Here is a 14,164-nt window from a genome sequence, read left to right as displayed (position 1 = left end):
ATCAAAGATTCCATCAATTAAAAGGCAGTATTATATCAGGTACAGCTAAGAAAGAAAATACTGCCAATTAAACTATGACACCATCAATTGTAAACAGCATTCCAATTTCTGATATTAAAATGTGTTTTAAAATCAATGAAATAAATGCTAAGTGAAGTCAGTCAGACAATGAGACACCAACATCAAATGCTATCACTTACATGTGGAATCTAAAAAAAGGACACAAGGAACTTCTTTGCAGAACAGATACTGACTCACAGACTTTGAAAAACTTCTGGTTTCCAAATGAGACAGGTTGGGGGGCAGGGGGATGCACTGAGGGTTTGGGATGGAAATGCTATAAAATTTGCTTGTGATGATTGCTGTATAACTATAAATGTAGTAAAATTCATTGAGTAATTAAAAATAAATAAAATAAAATAACATCAATGAAATATAGTATTTTGATTTTCCTCAAATCCTGTGAGTGTTAAGAGACTAAACAAGAATAAAGCATCTTAAACTGAAGCTCAAGAAATTTAGGAAATAAAGAATCAGTAATTCTAGGACAATACTAAAAGAAATATGAAAGTACTACTCTGTACTTTCCAAGCATCAGTTTTATGTTATTTAAGGTTAGAAATATATAACGTTGGCTTTTTTCTTTTTGCTTTTGCCTTTTAGGGCCACACCTGTGGAATATGAAAGTTCCCAGGCTAGAGGTGGAATCAGAACTGCAGCTACCAGCCTACACCACAGCCACAGCAACACGGGATCCTTAACCCACTGAGTCAGGCCAGGAATTGAACCTGCATCCTCATGGATACCAATCAGGTTTGTAACCCACTGAGCCACAGTGAGAACTCCCTATAATGTTGGATTCTAATAACTTGCAGGATTCTACCTAGCTTTAACATTCTTTTCAGATTTCAATAGTTCTATACATTATTAGATTTTTTTGTCCTCAGAGTAAATGAAAAATTTACCGACATGATAATAAGGGTAAACACCTTCTGAATACTCCGAGCAACACTTTCAAACATTATCTCACATAATCTGAGTGAAGGTGGCCTTGCAACCCAGAAATGTTGACCCCAGGGTCCATGCTCCTTTCTCTCCAGGACATGAGGCTGCCTCCAGAATACTACAAGAGCAAACAACATGGCTGGCTTCAATATGCAGATTTCAGACAAGCCCATCCCACTTCCTACTCACCTGGCTGAAGCCTTAAACCGCTCTAGGAACTGAAGTCTCAAGCTCTCATGGCCAGGGAGGTCAATCAAGGTCAGGCTAGCACCCTAGGGATGGCAGCAATAATATTAATCTTTCAGTCCTGATTCACATTTACAACATAAATCTTTCTTTTTTTTTTTAAGGGCTGCACCCGTTTTTTTTTTTTTTTTCTTAGCAGCCTATGGAAGTTCCCAGGCTAGGGTTGGAATCGGAGCTATAGCTGTTCGCCTACACCACAGCCACAACAAAACAGGATCCAAGCCACATCTGTGACCTACACCACAGCTCATGGCAATGTCAGATCCTTAACCCACTGGGCAAAGCCAGGGATCGAACCCGCGTCCTCATGGATACTAGTCAGATTGGTTACTACTGCTGAGCCACGATGGAACTCCCAACAACATAAATCTTTCATATCAAAGCTCATATATCAGAATGGTACCCAATCAATTAACGAATCAAAAAATATCACTGTAACTGATTAGTGAATCAAACAAATGTTCATGGAGCATCTACTATTTATAAATCATCAGTGGAGGTTCTGAGATATAACAGTGGGCAAAGGCATGGTCCCTGCCCCAGCAGGGCTTATACTATAATCAGAAAGGTCAACACAATGTAAAATTAGATATACATGTAAAATTCCAACTTTGATAAATGTTCTGAGGGTATGTGAGAAACCTGACCCTGCCTGGGGAAGTCAGGGAAATCCATCTGAAGCTAGGGAAATATACTAGTATGAATAAAAGCAAAAATGTAAAAAACAGCAATAAATAGTCAAAAATTAAATAATGTAATATAAGAACCTATACTTTATCACACAGCATGTTACCACTACAGGGATCCCCAACCTCTACAAAAAAACAAGATGTTCTATTTCTACCGCAACTTAATTTTAAAATATACATCCATTAGACACACTATGCATTTGTTCCTACTCTGTGAATATTTTGTGTCAATTCTTGATCCAGGTGACAATCACTGAATGGGGGCAGAGATTGTGCCCCTACCGAGCAACGTGATTAAATGCCCACTTATATGCTGTTCATTCCAGGCCTTCATTCTTGAGCTCAGGTTCAATGCAGATGTGGCTGTGCTCAAAGCTAAGACTCTCAGGTATAGTCCTGGTACATGTATCAGACCCACGGATCATTTCTCAGGCATTCTACCTTCTCCACAGCCAGCCTCAACCGCTATTCAGCAAGTCAGTCAGCATTATACACAGATCTGACATAATTACAGTTGGATACACTATGACCTCTCAGTCTGTGAAATCTTTTTTAGGAAAATATACAAAGTGTACTAGCCATTTAAAAAAAAAAAAAAATACTGGTAAGAGTCTAAGGACCTTGGATTGGGACCCACTATCACATTTCATAATCAGTACCACACCACATACTATAAACAATCCATAAGATACTTTACTGTCTTGAGAGACTAGATCTAAAACATAAAGGGAGGCGGAGTTCCCATCGTGGAGCAGTGGTTAACGAATCCGACTAGGAACCATGAAGTTGCAGGTTTGATTCCTGGCCTTGCTTAGTGGGTTAAGGATCCAGCATTGCTGTGATATGTGATGTAGGCTGCAGACGTGGCTCGGATGCTGCACTGCTGTGGCTCTGGCTTAGGCTGGCAGCTACAGCTCCGATTCGACCCCTAGCCTGGGAACCTCCATATGCCACAGGAAGCGGCCCTAGAAAACACAAATAAATAAATAAATAAATAAATGGTTGGGAAAAGTAAAAAAGAAGAATATTTTACATATTCAATACAAAGATGCAAGTCTTTTATGTAATATTGTTTTCTGATAACCATACTAAAAAAGTAAAAAAAAATAGGTAAAATTTTAATAATATATATTACATAATCCAACAAATCTAAATTATCTTTTTAATATGATAAAAAAATCAAGAAATTGATATTTTACATTCTTTTTTTCATCTTAAGTCTTCAAGATCTGGTGTATATTTTATACTTACAATACCCTCAATTTGGACTAGTCACCATTTCAGCTGCTCAATGGTCACACAAGACCAGTGGCTCCTCTACTGGAATGTATAGGTCTAAAGCATACTATGGAATACCCCCATTTAAAAAAATCTAGTACAAGTGCCCTAAGAATTAAAGCTCTCCCAAACGAGAAATTTCAAAATCTGAATCCTTGGGAGTTTAGAAAGGTCTGAACCAGAAAGATGGCCATTACTGAAAAAAGAAAAAATATCTCTAAGACATTTTAAAGGATGTCTCTTTATCTTTGCTTACAATGTCTAATTCTGGAGGTACCAGAAAAGGGCAGGGGTGGGGTGGGTGTGGAACCAAGGAGAAGGGGAAAAGGTCTCTAAAATCACCATTCTAATTCATCCATCTATACATCTAACTCCTCCAACCAGCCAGCCAGCCACCTTCCTTCCACTCACTCACTAAATACTTATTAAACATTATAACTGGCTTAGAAGTCACCCTCTACATTCCAAGCCATACCGGTACATAAAAAGTCTTTCTCATTATTCCTTAATGGTATTTTTAAAATATATATTCATGTATACTCTAAGATACCCAATGCAATACTGTTTGTAAAAATATGATTGTAACAACAAAAAAACTTAATGTCCTTTAATAGGACTCTTATTAAAAAAAAAACTTAATTGTATGATACAGCCACATAATGGAATACTATGCAGCTCATAAACCAATGAGGTGATATTATGTATGCAAATGAGAAGAGAAAATGAAAGCAAACCCAAGCTGTATCAGTCATATTGTAAATTAAAAACAATCTCCTCCCCCCCAAAAAAGAGGGCAGAACAGTGTGTTAAAAAAAATAAAATAAAATATAAAGATATGTTTGTATAGTAGAGACCATCTGGAAGGCTATTCAGGAAAGTGGCAGGTTATTACCTCCAAGGAGAAGACTTGTAAGGAAGGATAGGAAAGCGAAAAATACTTTTCACAAAATATCCTTTTTAGCCTTTTGAATTTTGGTCCCATATGTACTACCTATTCAAAACACAAATGAAAAGAAAAAGGCTTAATGCTCACCCTTGTAAAGTTGGAAAGAAGACACAGAAACAAAAACTAACAAAATGTGATGTAACATCAGTGTGTATAAGGTACACAAAGCCAGGGAGGACATAATTAAGGCCACCACTTGGATGGTTGAGAGCAGAACTGTCACCTAGGCAACATTTATCCACAAAAATAAGCTATGAATGGTACCAATGCCCTCAGACTAATCCATCCTAGAAAAGTCTTTTCCTGATACACCAAAGTAAAATTGTCAGCTTCCCAACAGTCTAGGAACCCCTTACCCTGTTATTGTTGACTCTATACACAGCAGAGCTGTCAGTGATGGAAGTCTGAGTGTCCCTGTAAAGGCCTGTTAACAACTGTTTAAAAGAAAAAAATATATGAGGGAGATCAGAATAAACATATCAATAGCAAACCTAAAGAAAGTAATTTTGCTCTACCTCTCCCAGGTGTCAGGTCACACAAATAAATGTTGCTTGCTGAAAAGCAATAGCTGAAAAGGATCATATTGACTTTTCCCTCTTCTTATAGAAAAAACTAATTAACTGCAAACTTCATTCCCCTCTCTCCAGTGAGAGAGGAAGGAAAACCATTGTTTTTAAACCATTATGTTCAAATAATAGTTTCAAACAGTTAGTGGTCAAGTTTACTGACCTTCCACCCAACATTTTTAATCATCAAAGATGATCAGAGAGTATATGTCTTTAGCAGAACAAAAAGAAGAGTAAGTAATAAGGAGAAAACCTCTGCTACTCTCTGTAGCAAAAAACCAAATATTTAAAAATACTAAGTAGATTAAAATAAGTATTAGTGAAAAGAAGCCTAAGTGGCCCAATATGTGGAAAGAGAATCACGCTTTTAAAAAGTTCCTTTGACAAATTCTCAAAAGAGTTTGTTACACAATGAATTATACACTGTAATCTCTTCAGCTATCCTGGCATCCTTAGCCATGGCATGAAAGTAGTTAGTATATAAAACCCTTAAATGGGATAGGGGCTAAATGTCAGTATCTGGCAAGTGCAAGAGAAAAGAAATGGTAGAGAAATCCCAGGTTATTTTGAGTTTTTCAGGAGTCTTTTCATTTTCCCAAAGGAGTCAAGAATTAACTCCCCAACTGTCAGCATCAGCTCAGTAAACCTCACAGGAATAATGGGATGCCCTAAGTTTTCCTATCAAGTTTAAGAAAGGTGAAAATCAAAGCATTTACTCTGACAAAGAGCAATGTTTTCCCGGAGTCACAAAGGCCAACAAGAAGAACCGCCCTTTGACTGCTCCTTCTGCTCCGGATGAACTTCCAGAACACTGTGGAATAGAGAAAAAGAACCAAAATTACGCCTTGATTACGCGTGTGTGATTGGGTTGGGGAAAATTAAGAGAAGTCTACCACAGAACACCTCATTTACCTGGAATTTACTTTGTTATTACCACCATTACAATCATTATTTTAGTAACTCTGCTGAGTGCCTGCAACTACTAACTGTCAACTTTTCTGTATCTGCACCCCCTACCTCGACTGCGTACTCTTCAAATGCAATCCGGCTTTATTAACCCTGTATCGCTGGCTTCTAGCTCAAACACAGGATGCTCAAACTTGGAGAGAAGACCCTTTGAGTCTTGGCAACAAGAGCAATGGAAGGGGGGAGAACCACGTGCCCAGGCAAAACAGGGTCTAGTAACCCATGCCCGAGGACTGAAACTTGACTCCTGGGGTCGCGGGAAATCCTCTTTAACGTAGCGCTACTCACGCTGCTTCAGGCAGAAAAACAGGGAGTTGTATTGAGTGAGTCTCCCTCTCTAGACGCCCCCCAGGTGGCACCGCCACACCGCGTCCGCGGTCGGCACAGCCCAGTCCAAGATCGGATCCCCGCCTGCCCTGCACCCACCTAATCCACCAGCCCCCTCTTTACCTAGCGTCAGCAGTACCGCGACGAGCGCCACCACGACTGACAGCAGCGTCGGGTCCCTCTGTTGTAGCTCCTGCCGCAAGGAGTCCAGGTAGGGATGGAAGGCGCCCCCCATATTGCCGCCATTCCCCATCCGCCGGGAGTCTGCAGAAGCCATGTCTGAGTACTTACCACCCGGCACTGCAAAAGCGACGTGGCCCTAGGCTCTGCGCAGGCGTGCGAAGCGGAGCATCACGGGAGTGGTAGTTCCTATGTTGTATTTCCTCTTTCCGAGTCCGGGATCCTGAAGGTCCTGATGGGAGTTGTAGTTCTCTGGGACAGTGTGTTCCCACGGAGAGATGGGCAGTCAGCCAAGGTTTGTGTGACATGTTCATCCTTTAAGATGAGTCAGATGTCTCTGCTGTCTCCATGACCGTGGACAAAATGATGGGAGAATAAAATAAATGCTCAAGAAATCTCCCTTCGTGAAACTTGTGAGGAACTCAAGCGTTTCACAAACATTTCATCGGAAAGTAATGTGGCCCGAAGTGTGACAGAGGATGTAAGGCGTGGAATGGGAAGGCCGAAAAGGTCGCTTAGTCCACGTGGGTTCAGGGGAAAGCTCCTGGAGGAAAATGATAGGAACTGAGTTAGGCTCTTCAGGCATTAACAGAAGAAAGGTTGCTCTGTGCAGAAGAAAATGAGCAATTCATTGTCCATACATTGTAAATTGAAAGCTACAACTGAGATAAATACATCAAGGGAAGCAGCCAGGAAAGTCAATGGGAGGGGCAAGGGCCGTTAAAAACTTATTCCTGGAGTTCCTGTCGTGGTTCAGCGGTAACAAACCCGACTGGGTACCATGAGGACTCGGGTTCGATCCCTGGCCTCTCTTATTGGGTTAAAGGATCCGGCGTTGCCGTGACCTGTGGTGTAGGTCGCTGATGCAGCTCGGATCTGGTGTGCCTGTGGCTGTGGTTAGGCCAGCAGCTACAGCTCCGATTAGATCCCTAGCCTGGGAACTTCATATGCTGCAGGTGTGGCCCTAAAAAGACAGCAGCAACAAATACTGTCACTCCTACCCTAAAGTGGCAGCCACCACTCTGCAGGCAAGAATGTGGGACCAGTGTGGCCAACTCTTAAGTTTTTCAAGAGATGCCAGAAAGATAAGTTTTTAAGGTAAATTTCCCACTTTTCAAATTATAGTAAGTAATAAAAACTTGTGATACCTCATTGCGTCAGATGTGGCTGGCTTAGGGGCTGCTAGCTTGCAGTCTCTGTCATCAAGCAGTGTCGTTTCAGCAGAAGTGGCAGGAGATGAAGCAGGAAATGCTGGCAAAAACCAGACCTGAAGGGACTGTGTGCTATGCTGAGGAACCTAGACTTTACCCAGAATGCAATAGGAAGTGTCAACTGGGAATGAAATAGATGATTGGCAGATCAATGGTGAGCTACAGTTTGAGACAGAAAAGTCTGGAGGCAGGGGGACCAGCTAGCAGCTATTGCAGTGTTTTAGCAAACAATGCACAGGGTCTGAACCAAAGACAGAGGAAAGGAGGGCACAGATATGAGAGATATTTAGAAGGAAAATGTATAGGATTTGGTGATTAATTGGATATGCTGAGTTAAGGAAAAGGAGAGTTATCAAGACTGCATCTGAAGCAGTTGCTGTGTGTTATTGGGAAGGTCAAAGGGCTTAACATAAATTGGAGGGAGAACTCAGTTGGAGGGTCTTTGGAGCTGGGGATATAGCCAGAATGAAAACTGCCTCTCTTTTGCTATAGATGGAGTTTCTAGTGCCTCTGAGAATTCGAAAATCCTATGTGGAGCAGGTGATGCAGTAAACGTATGTGAAATTTCAGCAATAAGTGCCATATTTTCATATGTAAATAAATGGTCATTAAACGTGGAGGGCCTGAAGAGTGAGGAGGAGAGGGGATCCCTATGAAGAAGCCTAAGAAGGAAGAGTCAGCAGCACAGGAATAAAACGTGTCCTGGAAGTGGTCAGTGGCATCTCTGTAACAGACATGAGGGCTCGAAGGAAAAGTGAGCTCAGAGGGAACAGTGGGGGTTGGGGGAGGTGGGAATGGACAAGAGATTGTAGTAGGTGGAGAAGCAGGTGGGTAATGAGGATAATTGCTAACATTGATGAGTGTTTGTTAGGCATTGTTCTAAGTACTTTAAATTTATTAATTTGTTTAATGCTCACAATGATCCATTATCCCACTTTTACAGAGAGCAAACTGAGACGGGATTGAGTAACTTACTCACTGATCCCAGGCAGTTGTGTTCCTTTATGCGTTACTGTATACTCCAACATAGTACAATTCATTTTCCAGGCATTTCATTGATAAAGTAGGCAATAGAGGCTCCAGATTAAGGAAGGATGTTTAGGACATGCTGTTAAAGTAAGTAAGCCACCTGCTCTATTTTAAATTAGCATTATCAACTCAAACTGTCAGAACCCACAGTAATCTTTCTGCATTCTATTTCTTTTCTTTCTTGTGGGCCTGATCCCTAGTCTGTATCCACCACCCGACATGCGCGCGCGCACACACCACACACACACACACACACACACACACACCTCCTTTATAAAAATTTGTTAGGGACTAAAAATGCAAGGAAATAGGAAGGGCCAGACATGGAGAACACCTACTATAACTGTCCTCACTGTGTAAGGATTTTTAGTCCGAGAGCTGTGTAAGTAAACAAGTGCCATGTTGGCAGTGAAATTTGGGAATGAGGAAAAAAGGGTTTGATAAGACATGGCATTTTTTTTTTCAATTTGTTTCCTGAGTGTTATGAAGGCAGAAGAAATGTGCACACCATCCACACTTGAATGAGAAAGTGGTGCTGCCATCCTCAGGAATGAGAGCAGGAGAGGACAGCATTGGTGGCTTCCTGACCTCTCCTGTCTCCACCCTGGGGACTCCGCAGGCTTCTGGGAGCTCTGTGAGGGTGGATGTAGAGGAAGGGTGTGCAGACATTGACTGCAGCTAGCTGAAAGGGTTCTCCTCCGTGATTCTAACAGCCTAGGGAGAGTTACAACAAAACCAACATAGACAATTTTTCCTTCTCTTCCACTAATTAAAATGTCTCATTTCACTGGGTACATGTTTCCCTCTCCTGTTTCCAGTAGCTCCAAATCCTACCTCAGACTCGGGGATACCAATCATGTGATTCCCCTCCTCTGACTTATCTCTTTAATTCTGTTCCTTTGGGAAAAAATAGAGGATGTTTTTAAAAAGAGTTAAAATGAGGAGTTCCTATTATGACCCAGCATTTTCTTCTGTGAGGATGCAGTTTCGATCCTTGGCCTCACTTGGTGGGTTAAAGATCTGGTGTTGCAGCAAGCTCCAGCATAGGTCACAGATGCGGCTTAGATCCAGCATTACCATGACTGTGACATAGGCCTCAGCTGCAGCTCTAATTCAACTCCTAGCTTGGGAACTTCTATATGCCACAGGTGCAGCCATTTTAAAAGGAAAAAAAAAGAAAAAAAGAGCTAAAATGAGACACATTTATTATATTAAAAACAATACAGTAATGAAGTAATGAAAGATCAAAGAAAAAAGCCACAAATCACCTTAATTTTTTACCTATAATATCTGATGAACACGATTTTGGACATTTCTCTGCACATATATACTGACAAGAAGATAGTCTAGAGGGAGGAATAAATAAAAATGAACTGAAATTATTTTTAGAGACTATAATAGGCATTGGTGGGTTCACAGCCCTTAGAACAGTGCCTGGATTATGGTAGGCACTTGGGGCTTTGGTGATAAAATTAGAATGGTTGACTCATTGCAATAAGACACACCACACACCAAAGGAATGTGGGATATCTCACCAAACAAAGGAAAAGAAAGAATTATCATAGGATTTGGGGTGGGTGTGGCGTTTAGGTGGATATGACTTAAGGCAGAGTGTTGCTAGGCTGAAAGCAAAGCAGGCCTGAGCATGGAGAAAGGTGAACATCAGGTCTGGACTGCAACGTGGAGCCGGCGTACGTTTCCTTGGGTAACAGAAAGTCGAGAGGTGTAGACCATTGTGTCCAGAAACCCCCTACCTGCAGCTCTGCCCCTGAGTGTAAACCAAGGCTACAGTAGAAGTTAGGAAACAAAGGGGCAAACTGGAAAGTTGCTTAGAGGGCAAAATCAACACAGCTTGCTGCTGACATTGGATGTGGGATGAGGGAAAATTGTGAATTGAAATCTGACTCCTCTGTTTAAGACTCCCGTGAGTGGGTAGCAGACCGTGTCTTTAACGATATGAAATATGTGGAAACAATGATTGGATTAGGACAGTGCGTGGGGGGGGGGGGGCGTGTCTGGGGGCTCAAGATGATCACCTCACTTTTTTACTGTTGGGCCTCTGATTGTGGTGATATAGTCGCATAGATGCACAGGCAGGAGGAGCTGTGAGTGTGGGACACTAGAGACCCGGGTCAGAACTGTAGCTGTAGATGCCCAGGAGTTGTTCTTATTGCTTAGGGAGGGCCTGAAAAGTGGGGAGAGCCCTGGGTCAAGAGAAGAACCCCATGAGTTCCCACTGTGGTACAACAGGATCTGCTGCTTCTCTGCAGCACCAGGACACAGGTTCAATCCCTGGCCTGGCACAGGAGGTTAAAGGATCCAGCGTTGCTGCAGTTGCAGCGGAGGTTGCAAGTGTGGCTTGGATCTGATCCCTGGGCTGGGAACTCCATATTCTTTGGGGTGGCCAAAAAGGAAAAAGAGAGAGAGAGAGAGAAAACCCATAGGAAGATTACCCTACATTTCAGAGCTGGTAGGATGAGCCCACAGTAAGACCACAGAAAGGAAAGACAACCAGAGCAGAGAGCTGCCGTGTCAGAGAAGCTGGAGGGAGTTCTGAGGAAGAGCGAGTGAGTGGTCAGCCATATCAGGTGAATAAACAGACTCAGGGATGAAAGAACTAATTGGTTTGCACAGCCAGCAGGTGGGCAGTGACCTTGATCAGAGGAGCTGTGGGAAATGAGTAGAGCAGAAGACTGATTTCTCTATGTTCAGCTGATAATAACAAGAGCGGCATGGAAAGAGCGAGGCTCCACCTTCCAGGAGTTCCACTAGGGGAAGAGGAGAGAGGGCAGTGACTGCCCTGGGAATCGGGGTCAAGGGATGATTTTTAGCAAGAAGAGGTCCCAGTGATTCACTTTTCTAAGCAACGAGACTCAGGACCTCAAGTATACCTCATGATTATGTAAAATATTTTTTAAGGAGTTCCTGTAGCCTAGCAGTTAAGCATCCAGCATTGTCACCGCTGTGGCTCAGGTTCGATACCTGGCCCAGAACTTCCACGTACTGCGAGTGTGGCCAAAAAGTGTATGGATATATATTTTTTTTAATATATAAATCTTCTATATTCTTTTTCTATATTGCCTTGAGCACTCTATCTCAATACTTACTCTATATTTTCCTTCCTGATCCTTCCCCAGCAGTGCACACCTACACATACGCCCACACACACACACAGCCTCATATGCTTGATTCTATTATAAGACCCCTTTTAGAAAGGATTTCTACTTGGACTGTACCAGGAGATGTGGCTGTGCGAAAGAGCAGATGAATCCTGAACTCTGAAGGAAGGGCTAATTGCACATATATTTAGTCAGATGGTATGAAAGAGATCCTTCCAGAACAAACATTTAGGAAAAAATGAATTTTTTAAAAGACAAAAATGATAATAATTTTTATTTTTTTTGTTCTGCAGAGGTGCCACCACGAAAGTGTGAAGGCAACCAAACCACTCAGGCCAGCACAACCAGAGGGAAGCTTATGGATCCCGTCTCCATCAGGTGGTAGTCTCCACTCTTGGATTTTTAGCACTGTGGAAAGTACAGGCTTCCAGGAGTTCTGTGGGGGCAGAGCAGAGAGGTAGGAGAGTTAAAATATACCTGGATATTCTGTTGAGTAAACGAGCAGTTAAGGCTGATACAAGAGTGCTCAGACCCTTTGCCCTGCTCTTCTAACTGGAGGACTTGGCCATTCTCCCAGTGGCCTCCTCCCCTTCCATTCACAGCTCCTAGGCCTACACCGGGCAGGGCCCCCCAGCAAGGATGGTAACATGATTCCATTGCCCTGCATCATCCCTCAGCTTGTGTCTTATGGGTGAGGCTTCCACATCTGAATCCATGTGGCTGGAAGGAGCCTGGGAGGACTGTCTTCTTTGACCTCTTTCTGCAGCTAGGAAACTAACATAACAGGATCCACTAAGCACCCATCACCTGCCAGTTTCTGGGCTGGGGACTGGGGATGGAGTGGAGTTCAGCAGAGCCAGAGTCTCCCCTCGATCATGGACGGTATAGGTTAGGGAAACAAAACCTGGGTGCTCAGAACCATGGCTGTGGACAAGCACGTTTCTTGCACCAGAATTATGTGGGCAGCTGTTAAAAATCCAGAAACCCTGAACCTGGCACAGACTTGCTAAATTGGTATCCCCAGGACCATGGCTCACAGACCTGCACGCTGCAGGTGGAGAATAACTGCCCTAAGGTTACAAGGTTTTCTCCCACACCTTCTAAATGATTCCAAATGATTCAATGATATGCAACATAGCTATAGTGTGATGATGTGTTACTGTTCTCCGATTCTTAGAAAGCTGGTGTTCTAGGTAAGTACAGGCATACCTCATTTTATTGTGCCTCGCTTTATTGTCACTTTGCAGATGTAGTGTTTTTTACAAATTGAAGGTTTTGGGTAACCCAGCATCAAGCAAATGCTGTTGGCGCCATTTTCCCAATAGCCTTTGCTCACTTCATGCCTTTGTGTCACGTTTTGGTAATTGTTGAAATAATTTATGCTTTTTCATTTTTCTTACATTTGTTATAGTGATCCAAGATCAGTGGTCTTTGATGTTACTGTTGTTCATTGTTTTGGGGCCCCACAAACCATGCCCATTAAGATGGGAAACAATTGATAAATGTTGTGTGTGTCCTGACTGCAGCAGCAGAACAGCAGTATTGAAATTAGGCCAATCAACAGCCCCAACACTGGCCTCTAAGTGTTCAAGTGAAAGGAAGAGTTACTCATCTCTCACTTTAAATCAAATGCTAGCTGTGATTAAGCTTAATGAGGAAGGCATCTCAAAAGCCAAGAGAGGCCTCTTGTGCTAAACAGTTAGACAAGTTGTGAATGACGAGGAAAAGTTCTTAAAGGAAATTAAAAGTGCTACTCGAATGAAAATACAAATGATAAGAAAGTAGAACAGTCTTATTGCTGATATGGAGAAAGTCTGAGTGGTCTGGATAGAAGATCAAACCAGCCCCAAGATTCCCTTAAGCCAAAGCCTAATGCAGAGCAAGGCCCTAACTCTCTTCAGTTCTATGAAGGCTGAGAGAGATAAGGAAGCTGTAAGAGGAAAGTCTGAAGCTAGTAGAGATTGATTCAGAGGTTGAAGGAAAGAAGCCATCTCTATAATATAAAAGTGCAAGGTGGGAACTATGTGTAGTCACTTATGATGGAGCATGATAATGTGAGAAAAAAGAATATATATGTGTGTGTTACTGGGTCACCTTGCTGTAGAGTAGAAAAATTGATGGGACACTGTAAACCAGCTTTAATGGAAAAAAATAAAAATCATTAAAAAAATAAAAGTGCAAGGTGAAGTAGCAAGAGCTGATGTAGAAGCTGTAGCAAGTTATCCAGAAGACCTAGCTAAGATCATTAATGAAGGTGGCTACACTAATCAACAGATTTTCAAGTAGACAAAACAGCCTTCTATTGGATGAGAAGTTTCCATCTAGGATTTTAGCTGGAGAGGAGAAGTCAAATCCTGGCTTGAAAGCTTAAAGGACAGACTTACTCTCTTGTTAGGTGCTAATGCAGCTCATGACTCTGAAGCTGAAGCCAGTGCTCATTTACCATATCCAAAATCCTATGGCCCTTAAGAATTATGCTACATCTACTCTGTGTGTGCTCTAAAAATTGAACAACAAAGTCTGGATGACAGCACGTCTGTTTACAACATGGTTTACTGAATATTTTAAGCCCGCTTTTTTTAATTGAGACCTTCTGCTCAGA

General features: G+C 42.2%; 1 protein-coding gene across 1 annotated transcript in view; it reads right to left on the bottom strand.

The window, feature by feature from the left end:
• The window catches only part of LOC125128592 (serotransferrin-like), a 79,153-nt gene that overhangs the window by 27,074 nt on the left and 37,915 nt on the right, over window positions 1-14,164 (bottom strand). Inside the window, 5 exon segments of the mRNA XM_047782838.1 lie at window positions 1,195-1,277; window positions 4,521-4,598; window positions 5,447-5,541; window positions 6,147-6,316; window positions 6,318-6,408. Of these exon segments, the coding sequence (XP_047638794.1) occupies window positions 1,195-1,277; window positions 4,521-4,598; window positions 5,447-5,541; window positions 6,147-6,316; window positions 6,318-6,408 (517 nt within the window).

This window comes from Phacochoerus africanus, chromosome 1 (assembly GCF_016906955.1).
Source record: "Phacochoerus africanus isolate WHEZ1 chromosome 1, ROS_Pafr_v1, whole genome shotgun sequence".
In the NCBI taxonomy this organism is placed as follows: domain Eukaryota; kingdom Metazoa; phylum Chordata; class Mammalia; order Artiodactyla; family Suidae; genus Phacochoerus; species Phacochoerus africanus.
Note: the sequence above shows the minus strand (reverse complement) of the source record. Positions and strands in the feature narration are given on the sequence as shown.